Source organism: Sardina pilchardus, chromosome 23 (assembly GCF_963854185.1).
Source record: "Sardina pilchardus chromosome 23, fSarPil1.1, whole genome shotgun sequence".
Classification (NCBI taxonomy): domain Eukaryota; kingdom Metazoa; phylum Chordata; class Actinopteri; order Clupeiformes; family Clupeidae; genus Sardina; species Sardina pilchardus.
In genome coordinates this window covers 29782955-29794195 of record NC_085016.1, presented here as the reverse complement: position 1 = coordinate 29794195, position 11241 = coordinate 29782955, and the positions used below count along the sequence as shown (strand labels likewise).

Here is an 11241-nt window from a genome sequence, read left to right as displayed (position 1 = left end):
CGCTGTCCCCTGGTCTCTATGCCCTGGGCGTAGTAGCGCGGCTTCCATTGGCTTTGCACAGAGAAACAGTAGACCTGATGTAGCACACAACTTTATGAAGCATGACAGACACACACACAAAGAGACACACAGGGCTCTTGTTGTGTGTGTGTCTCTCTCTCTCTCTCTCCAGACCAGAGTTCGCCCACCACCGGCCGTTCAGCTTCCCCCCTCCTGCTCCCCCTTCTCTCCATGTCTGCTTGCCGGGCTGGGCTTTGAATGATGGCAGCAACTGTTGGCGTTCTGCCCAAGTCCCGGTGCCCCCTTCATTACTTACAGAGAGAGAGAGAAAGAGAGAGAGAGAGAGAGAAAGAGGACGAGAGGGAGGGATTGAGATAGAGTGGGAGGGGTAGAGAGAGATACGAAAAGATTGAGAGAGTGAGAGAGTGTTAGAGAGGCCATTGTGCAGATTGACAGGCCAAGTGTGTTTGTGCGTAGTAGCGTAGGAGAGCGTCGGTGTTGCTGTTGCTATGCGCATGTGGAAGCGCAAGAGAGACAGAGGAAGTGATAGACAGTCTGGTCTATGTGCTATTGCATCAGGTGCTAAGGGAAATTTTGTATGTGTGTGTGCGTGCTTGTGTCACTTCTCATGTAATAAGTTGTGACGTGGTTGGTTTAGATGACGTTTTTTGTCTACCACATTAAATGTCAACTGTGACATGGTTAGCATGAGCTAACCTGGATATTTTCATGAGTGGAGGAGGATTCATTAAAATACTGAAAGTCTGTGACATTTCTACCGCCATCTCCTCTCCTGGCTACTGCTTCAGTAATGTATGTGGGAGTGTGTGAGGGAGCAAGTGACAGAGAGGGAGAGACAGAGAGAGACAGAGAGAGAGAGAGAGACAGAGAGGCAGACACTAAAATACCCATCCTTTACACTGCTATACGAGACCAAAATACTAAGACCACAAAGAGTCCAATGTTTTGACATATTTAGTCAAATTATTCCAAATTTCATCACACTGTAAGAGCAGAAGAAACTCGCAATATTTTTAGGAGAGGATCACCAAACACCTGCCAGACACTACCATCTTCTGTTTATTCGATTTGTTTTATATGTTGTATGTGTACACACAATGGTTATTGTTTTTCTGACAAATTAAAATTTTCGCATGGTATGTGAGTGTGAACGCGTGTGCATGTGTTTGCTTGTGTGTGTGTGTGTGTGTGTGTGGTGTGTGTGTCCATCGGTTTGCTTATATTCTTCATCACACATACTGTTCTTGATTCTATGTGATTTCATGTTCTGATGTTTTCTAAAAGTATTGTTTATACTTACGTTGTGAATGGCCATGCCAATGAAGCTTTTCTGGAATGAATTGAACTGAATTGATAGAAAGAGAAAGACAGAACACACACAACACACGACACACATATAGGATGAAAATCTGTGACTGTAAACACAGCCATGTAATATTACATATATCTTGTAGTACAACTCAGTAAAACTCTTTGTCAGTCAGCCTGTCTGATGGTTTCACTGCTAACCCATATGTGAATGTACATCTGTCTTCCCAGGTGAGGATCAGCCACAGCTCACCGTCTAACTGCAGTTTTCAGATCCGTATGGCTATCCCCAGTCTTGTGACTCTTTGATTCTCAGTACAAAAGTGACATTTCTCGGGTGGTGGAGGGGGGACATCCACTGCAGCCACGGGGAACTGAGGAGGCATTGTTTGAGGAAGCGCCTGCTTGAATTCCACTCGAAATGAATAAGCAGCCCACCCAGCCACCCCCTTTCCTCTTCCCAGATGCCCGTTCAGATTTGGGTGCTAAGACTCTCTGACTCTACCGCCTCCCACCACCACCACCACCATCACCACCACCACCCTGCCCTGCACCCCTCACCCACCATCCTGCTCCAGCCCAGGCTGTGCCCACCCTGCCCTTGACCCTCCCAGTGGGACTCAAGCCATGTGTCCCGCTCAGCTGTGACTTAGACAGAGACCGAGATAAAGAGAGAGATAAAGAGAGTGATAGACAGAGACAGACAGGGATATCAGTGTCATACGCTTACAAAAAGGACAATATGACTTTACCATGCATGTGTATTTTCTTTTTCTTTCTTTCATCTATTTCATTCTTGTTCAGCATGCTTCAAGTATCAATTCATTGACAGCAGTTGCTATGATTAATGGAAATAGCTATCTTAAGTTGAAGTTGAACTTTAACAAAAGACAGAGAACAATGTCTGTTTGTATTGTAGGTATTTGGATTCAGAATCAAATCAGAAATCATTATAGTCATTATACAAAAAGTACAAGATTTGCTTGTGCAGCCCCTAAGACACTGTATATAAACATGCATTTATGTATAATAAGTATGAATGTGTGACATTTAAGCATAGAATGTAAGAATGTGTTAAAAATAGGGGAGAGATATGAATCATGTCAATGGCCTGTTAAATGATGTCAAAGCTAGGTTTGATTGAAAAAGTTAACTGTTAAAAAAAAAATTGAGTGATGAATTTCACAGGAGTAAAAAGAAGTTTGATTCATATACAGTATTATGAAGTGAAAGAGACATTTCAAATGATAGAGCACAGCACTGCCATATGTTTGTATAGGCTATGTATGATGTATGTATGTGTGCTTCTCATGTTTAGGGCTTTCAGGTTCAAGTAGCATGGTGTTGAGTGCTATACGACTGGAATGACAGACAGTTAGGGAATGTTATAGGGAGGGGGTAATCTGTCTTACTGCATACTTACCGGTTTGATTCTCTTTATGGAAACTCTCTTACACACGCACACACACACGCACATGGTGCCACCATGTCTGTGGTACCATCTTTTGGAGACCCTGAGGGCTTTGTAGATATCCCAGTGCGGGCTGATGTTACAAAGGAAACATAACAAGGCCCTTGATGAAGTTAAGATGTGTGAATTCTCTTATTAGATTGCTAAATCTCCCCATACCAGCTGTCTAAAAATATGTCTAGGATATCTACTTTAAAAGGATTGAGGGCACAATGTCAGGATGTGGAGAAATGCCTTTCAAATATCCATCTGCTAGAGGTGTTGAGAGCCCTGCATAGTTCAGAAGAGGTTGCTGGATTTCTTGCACCCTCTATTGGCCAATGCCCATACTACTCATAGACATAGAGCCATGGAACGGAACTTTCTTCTGTGAGCATTTTTTGGTGCTTCTTGTAGCTACACGCTAGCCTGGTTACCACCACACTAAGCGCAATCTTTTGCAATTGAACATTAGTCTGGGGAGTCTGTGCTGTATTTCTGCTGCACAATAAATAGGCATAATTCAAATGACTGTACGCACTTGGATCGATCCGGGTGCGCCTGGTGGATAAGCCAGTTTGTGATTGGACTCCGTAAACGTGGATAGGAAGCAGAAGAGATAAATGTGGCCTGCAGATCATGCTGGGTTTACCCAGTCTAGCTGCACGCATCTGTGGTGTGGAGTACGGTGGATCATACACTGTGCTGTAATGAAGGCGGAGAAGTGCTGAATCAAGGTAATCCATTTTAGTTTTTTTTTAACACTCCAAAGTCTGACAGTGAGGCCACTGATGCGAGTGTCACGTATAACACAGCCAATTAGAGGAGTTTCATTTTGACTACACTACATTTGTTTCAAAGAACAGAAATGGTTCTATTGCATGCTTCATATATGCCACCCCTAAATGGTTCTTTAAATTGTTCTTTAACACACAGTCCCCCCACCCCCCCCACACACACACACGAAAAACAAGAGGGCTGGGAACAGACTGAGGTTCAATTTTATTAAAAAAAAAAAAAAAAAAAAAAGTTTGACAGAGGAAACGATGACAAGGTTTTTTTTAAAATCTACAGGTAGATATTTAAATTAAGATAAAAAAAGAAACATTTCGGCAGTAAGAAACAATGCAAAAATAACAAAGCCGTTTCCTTGGATTGGACATAATTAGGACTGGCACATTTGTGGTTCTTGTAAAACAAAATAAAATAAAAAACGGATTTACTCTGTACTGATCTTACAAACATCTCTATGCAATTGTCTGTCTGTGCAAAATGTCATTTCATAAATTATTATTACTTTAATTTCCCACCATTTCCACCCATTTTTGTGACTGTTTCCTTGAGGGGTTGATGTTCTGGTTGTGGAGGTCTTCACTGACAGAAAATATCCACCATTTGATCACCATGATGACAGTTTGCCTTTGGTTACTGGGCAATTGCCCTCCACCCGATAAACAAAAGGGATCTTTGTCAGGAGGGTGGAGATTCATCTGAATAGAACATACCATCCATCCATTCATTCAAGTCTCTTTTTTCATGTCGGTGCCCAAAATATTATATCGCACATATCGCCAATGGTTGGCGGAAGCAACAACCAAATAGACCAATGTCAAGCACCTTCAATGCATAGGTGGCCACAGCCTTCCAACCAAAGACCATCAGCCATGTTACAAAAAAAAAAACTAATCTAAAAACAGGAAGCTTCCTCAGAGAAGAGGTGGAAGAGAAGGAGGAGGACAAAGAAGAGGAGGAAGATGAAGATGAAGAAGAGGTTTCCTGTAGTGTAGTGTCCAGCTCCTGAGCTGGACCTGTGCTCTGTGAGAGGGACTTCTGGAGTGGGGGGGACTGAACCTGCATGCCCCCCACCACACACCCCAACAAAAACACAGAGCTCATGCAACTCTGAGGTAGTTCATCGGCCATGCAGACCATTACATCAAAAACAACCACTCCATACTAACTCCTTCACCACAATATTTTAAAATCTATGTCATTGAGTTGATCAAATGGAAAGCCTTAATCAATAATAAGGAAAGCCCTTCTCAGCTTCAGTTCGTTAGGAGCATTCAAACAAGTCTGCATCTTAGCGTAACTATGAACCAGCTGTTTCCTATGTTATTGCCTGATCCTAATAAAACTGCTCCATTTCTGTGTTACAAAAACAAACAAAAACAGATCATGTTGTATGAATAAGGACTGTTTAAGGACTAAGTCTTCCTGGTTGAAGGTCACATAGTGTCACATAACCATAAACTGAGAGAATGTCTTCCTTTACTGCATCTAGGTAGGCCGGCCTGTGAACAAATTGAACTGAATCTAAATGCAAGAGAACAAAAAAGGCACAATATCCAAACTATATGCTAGTCCAGTCCTTCAAACTTCCAACATATTTGCAAGACAAACTATGAGAAGGACAGCCAACAGGGAAGAATCTAACCCTGGTAAAAATGTCTACCTTTGGGTGTCAAGGAGACATAACTGGATCCTGCACAGTGACTCTGATCCAACACTCCAGCGAGGTTTATCATTTGATGGTCTTTGGTAATATTCTGTTCCCCTGTGTGATGTTGATTTCCCTTCAGAAAAGAGAGGTGTTTAACTATTCTCCCTCAGATACATTGACAAATGCGTGTCTCCATAGACTGCTTCTGGCCAAAGACAAAGGTTGAGACATGTTTAAATCAATCAATCAAAGAAAAGCCAGACATGTTTTTGGAAGTCATTTTCTAACCTGTGATAATGGAATACACACTACAATATGAGAGGTCACAACAAATTGCATGCCATGTCCAAGTAACCTAAGACCAGGCCGGAACCCTTTGGCTATGTTTTTGGATTTGATTAAATGTCTCTGTTGACGGAGAAACTATAACTATAACCTGCCTGAAACAAACAAAAGGAATGCATGGAAGGTATGGCAATATAAGAAGCCATTTTTCATATGCCTTGCTTTTAAATTTGATGCATTTCCCTCCCGTCAACAACAAAAACTACATACTGCCAGTTTTTCAAACACACAGGTAGCTGTCTATCTAAATGTCCCTTCCCACTTTGTGGAGAAACACAATGTCAAGCAAATGAAAGCACAGTCTAAACAACATCATAGAATACCTTGCATGGAGTTGCCAACAAAAAATAAAATCAGGTGCAGACAATTTGAATTTAACCACTGGAAAGTATTGCTTAACTGTTGAGGCTATTGGGAGATGATGCTCTGGGCTATAGATCATTTCATACATGCCCTGTCTGCCAAAGTATTTTCCAGTTTATTGGAAAATAGTAAAAGTCATGGAGGGAAACTCAAACAATGCAGTTTAGCTGCTAACGCACAATGCCATTTAGCAGCTAAGGTGCTGGATTGAATTAACGCCTGTATTGCATTTTCATCACAGAGTTAGAAATAAACATTTCCACAGGACTTCTTGCTAATTGCTAGCCGCCCTCCCACCCCAAGACAAAAATCACCTGTGTGAAATATAAAATCTCTTATATCATATACCCTCACCCCCACCATGCTGGGCCCCAAACCCCCAACCTTCCCTCCCTCCCCCACAACACCCTTAGAGCCCGGTCCCCAGACAACAACTCTTTTTGCCTAAAACTACAACATCACATCAGACTTAGAAGGCAAAGATTTGAAGGAAGCTCAAACTGCAGAATATTCAAACACACTCTCATAGCCACGCAAACACAAACACGCGTGTGCACAAACACATGGTGCACGCACGCACGCACACCCACACTCACACACACAGTGCATCCTAGTAGAAAACCAGCTAGGTTCATGGGTGATATCTTTTTTTTCTTTTTTTTTTTTTAGTTTCACTCAAATCACTGCATGCGAACATCAGCCCCATAACCACAGCAAGGGAAAGCAACAGAGCTGGGATTGGATCTTTTTTAAGCTATTTTTGTTTGCTTATCTTTTTTTATCATTTCATTGGAACAGCAGCACACATTTCTTACTAATTTTAAAACCGATTTAAAAAAAAAAAGAGTTCAAGAGAGGGGTTTGCTAAGGAAAAGCATCAAAACTTGTCATCTTCACTCTAGCACACTGGTCACAGGGTGTTTCTGTCACACTTTTTAAAAACAAAACAAAAAAGAATGGTTGTGCCCCTGTAAGCACAATTATGTCCATATAAAAGATGTGAATCACTTGTCATTTCATTTCACTTTTTAACAGCAAATAAACTTGCCCCCAGTTGTCTTTGTCAATCCAAGTCTGCAAGAGTTGCAGTCACCAAAAGTTCAAAAGGAGTTTTGCTGACGTTACTTCCATCTTCAGTTGAAACTTTTTCCAGGAAAAAATGTGGTGTGGATGTGATGTCACATCCTCCTGGAGAAAGCTAGTTTGTTTCCGAGGAAACAATGTTACTTCTGTTCCCACACCTTGATCACTGATCCCTATAAAAAAGAGAAGGAAATGCGTCACAAAGAAATTTTACATTTTTAAAATGATGCTACCATTTCATGGCTTCCAACGAGAAACAAATAGTTCACCACACAAATAGAACTTACATGTTTTGGATTCAATTAAATTAAATTCAATTAAAAAACACTTTATTTATCCCTAAGGGGCAATTCACATAGTATCATGGAGTAGAGTACAATGAAACCTATAAATATCACTATTCAAATACATGAATAATAAATAATTCTGCATAGAAACATATTACTTGCTTTCACTTTCAAAATGGTTGTTATAGGAGAATTCTGGCTATGTTTCTTGAGGTCACCCAGCTACAGTGCCTATTTTTGTATTGACAGTTACTCGGTGACTTTGAGAAATAGAGATCTGTGTGAAAAATAGCCAGTTTAAAGGAACACTTCACCGTTTTTTCATATTAAACTACGTTACTCCCTTAACTAAGACGAGTTGATATATACCTCTCACGTTTCAATGTGTGCACCTACTGGCTCTGGCGCGCGGCGCAACTTTGATAGCACTTATAAAGCACTTATAAAACGTGGTGCATTTGTAAGCAGGTAAGAGGGATAACTATATTGTGTGGCGTAGTAATATCCTCACTCTTGCACTTTCAGTTTCACTTTGGAGTGAGGATATTACTGCGCTGAGTCGAAGTGCTCCCAATGTTATTCCGCCACACAATATAGTTATCCCTTTTACCTGCTTAGAAATGCACCACGTTTTATTTTGTCTCACCATACTTGGTCGTGTGACTACTCGTGTAACTGTATTTTAAAGGGAAAACATGGAGATGTTTGGTCGCTTCTAACTTCATCTCTGTTTGGATCCTAATGAATGCATTGGGCTAGCTAAGTGCTATCAAAGTTGCGCCGCGCGCCAGAGCCAGTGAGTGCACGCATTGAAACGTCAGAGGTATGTATCAACTCATCTTAGTTAAGGGAATAACGTAGTTTAATATGAAAAAACGGTGAAGTGTTCCTTTAATGGATTTCTTACAAGATAAGGAGAAAACCTTAAATACTTCAGGGATAATGTTAAGGAAACCTTAAGGACAACACTTAAGGGTGTTTGTGCAACCAATTCAATCAGGAACCTTAACTTAAGGTGCTTTGTGCAATCGACTCCAGAATTCTCATACAAGTCTACAAGTCACAATTTCCAGGACCAATTGTTCCTTTGTTCAAAAGGTTTACTAGCGCAGCCAGCCTATTTTCACAATCTGTGAACATGTTCACCCTCACCTCCTATTTAGTGAGGGTAAAAAAGGTGGATGAATGCATGAATAATGTATGAACAACAGATGTATGAATGTATAATGACAAATGAATGTAGCTGTGCAATCAGATGATATAATAAAGGATAGAGAAAGGATAACGGAAGACCAGGCCTCCATAAAAAACAGGATTTTCTGAGGTTGCGGCAGAGGTGAGTAGTAGAATGTCTATTTTTGTTGTGGGCTACTCTGAACAGTGGGGAAAAAATGGTCTTCCTTTTATGATCACGACTAAAAAAAAACGGATGAAATTCCATTCTGATAAGTGAATGTACTACTTGAATGAAAGATGTTAATCAGAATGGACAGTGGTCATTATTTTTTTTACAGCGGCCATTATACAGATTTATCGGACCTTAGAACATTGAGAAGGCCCATTCATATTAACGGAAAAGAGCTGTATAATAATAATTATTATAAAAAACATGGTAACACTTTATATTAGCACACACATATTCACCAGTAATTAGCTGCTTACTAACATGTATATTAGTAGCATACTAGCCATTTGTTAGTCATTATAAGTCACTAATTAATACCTTATTCAGCAAGACCTTATTCTACCCTTACTAGACCCTTAATTAAGAATTTCCCCTATGTAAGCTCCTAATTACCCCTTATTCATAGTTATTAAATAAGTTGCTGCATATGAATTATGACCTAAATATGCATGGCTCAAAATGGGGCTTGTAAGGTGGTAGTACCACAAGAACAGTTATTCGCACCGAATAGTACTTATCAAAGATGGTCTATTCAAATGGAACTAGACACTAAACCACCAGTGCTAATAGTGTACAAATAACTAATAATTAAGTCTTTGTAATGCCAAATATGTTCCCTATTCTAAAGTTGTGTCTTTGTTCACATTTAATTCACAATTAATTTGGCACTTATTAACCCCCATGTGTTCCCTAAACTAAAGTTGCCTCCTATTCACACTTATTAACTGTATTACAGCACATAGTAGGCTACACAAGAAGCAGACAGCTAAGTTAGCACAAATACAAAATATATAATGAATACGAGACAGCGAGAAAGGCGAACCTGGATATATTTGTATGCTAACTTTCTTGGCTCCTGAGTACTCAAAAGTCTCAAACTCAAAACAATTTTTTTAAGTGTGAAGGGTCACATAAATAAGACTTCCGGTGTGAATAAATTGTGGGTTTGCTATTTGGTCTACTGTATGTTGTATCAAACTCTCTGTTCTTTTCCTTACGGACAGCATCTTATTCTTCCCTACTGACCTCAAACAGCAGAGCTAAGGATTGAATCACACCAGATTTCTCCTTTAGTATGAGGCAGTATACATACATGGGGGTTAATAGTGCCAAATTATTTGTGAATTAATAGTGAACAAAGATCCAACTTTAGAATAGGGAACATATTTGGCATTACAAAGACTTAATTATTAGTTGTTTGTACACTATTAGCACATGTGGTTTAGTGTCTAGTTCAGTTTGAATAGACCATCTTTGATAAGTATTATTAGGGGTGAATAACTGTTCTTGTTGTACTACCACCTTACAAGCCCCATACTGAGCCATGTATATTTAAGTCATAATTCATATGCAACAACTTATTTCATAACTATGAATAAGGGGTAATTAGGAGCTTACATAGGGGAAATTCTTAATTAAGGGTCTAGTAAGGGTAGAATAAGGTCTTGCTGAATAAGGTATTAATTAGTGACTTATAATGACTAACAAATGGCTAGTATGCTACTAATATACATGTTAGTAAGCAGCTAATTACTGGTGAATATGTGTGTGCTAATATAAAGTGTTACCAAAAACATTTATTACAAGTGAGTAAATACCTTATTACTACTTGCTGGGTTGATAACTGTACGTTGAATGATCACTGGATGATTCAATGGGAGTTGAACTGTCCTGAGAATGAACAAAAGAAATTTGTTTCCATTTTGAAATCACCTTTCCTGAAACTTGATGAATGATACTTACTGTTCATACACTTTATTAACGGTGAAGAATCTCTCACTGAATATAATGGTATACACACAGTTGTAGTCATTTATCTACATACACATGCTAAAGTTGACTAAAAAGTGGCATATAAAAAAATCTTTTGGAAATTGATCTTCATGCTTTAATTTGAAAAATAATGAGGAAAACTCCAACGTTTAAGGACATACATTTTCTTTGTGAAGGAATAATGAATCGTAAATAAATAGATGTTCTTCCTAAAAATACAGGGGTCATAAGTAAACATACACTTATGCTAAATTCCCATAGAGGCAGGCAGATTTTTATTTTTAAAGGGCAGTTATTTCATGGATCCAGGATACTCTGTATCCTGATGAAGTTCCCTTGGCCTTTGAAATGGAAATAGCCCCACATCATCACATACCCGTCACCATAACAAGAGATTGGCATGGTTTTATTTCAGTTAGCCTATTAGCTGGTTTGATTTGCATTGAGCTCAGTGAGCATCAAACATGCTAATAGGTTAACTGAAATAAAACCATGACCTCTGTATTTTAAGGAAGAATATTTATTTATTTACAATACATTATTCCTTCACAAACAATTGGTGTCCATAAAGGTTAGAGTCTTAAATGAAGGCATTAAGATCAAAAGATAATTTGTTATACCTCTCTTCAGTCAACTTTAGCATGTGTATGTAAATTAATGACTAAAACGGTACATATTGTATAGAATATAACCTTTGTACTTGTGATAATTGACATGATACTGAGTTTAGGTTAGATCTGAGGTTAGATTAGGCTACATCGTT

At 39.3% G+C, this 11241-nt stretch overlaps 1 protein-coding gene across 2 annotated transcripts in view; it reads right to left on the bottom strand.

Moving 5' to 3' along the window:
• Window positions 1-6333: 6333 nt before the first annotated feature.
• rbms1a (RNA binding motif, single stranded interacting protein 1a) overlaps window positions 6334-11241 on the bottom strand; it is a 34698-nt gene continuing 29790 nt past the window's right edge. For both annotated transcript variants that reach the window (XM_062528181.1, XM_062528183.1), the window contains exons 13-14: window positions 10304-10376; window positions 6334-7186 (exon numbers count right to left, since the gene is read on the bottom strand). In XM_062528181.1, coding sequence (XP_062384165.1) covers window positions 10311-10376 — 66 coding nt within the window. In that variant the 3' untranslated portion in view covers window positions 6334-7186; window positions 10304-10310. The remainder of the gene's footprint in view (window positions 7187-10303; window positions 10377-11241) is intronic.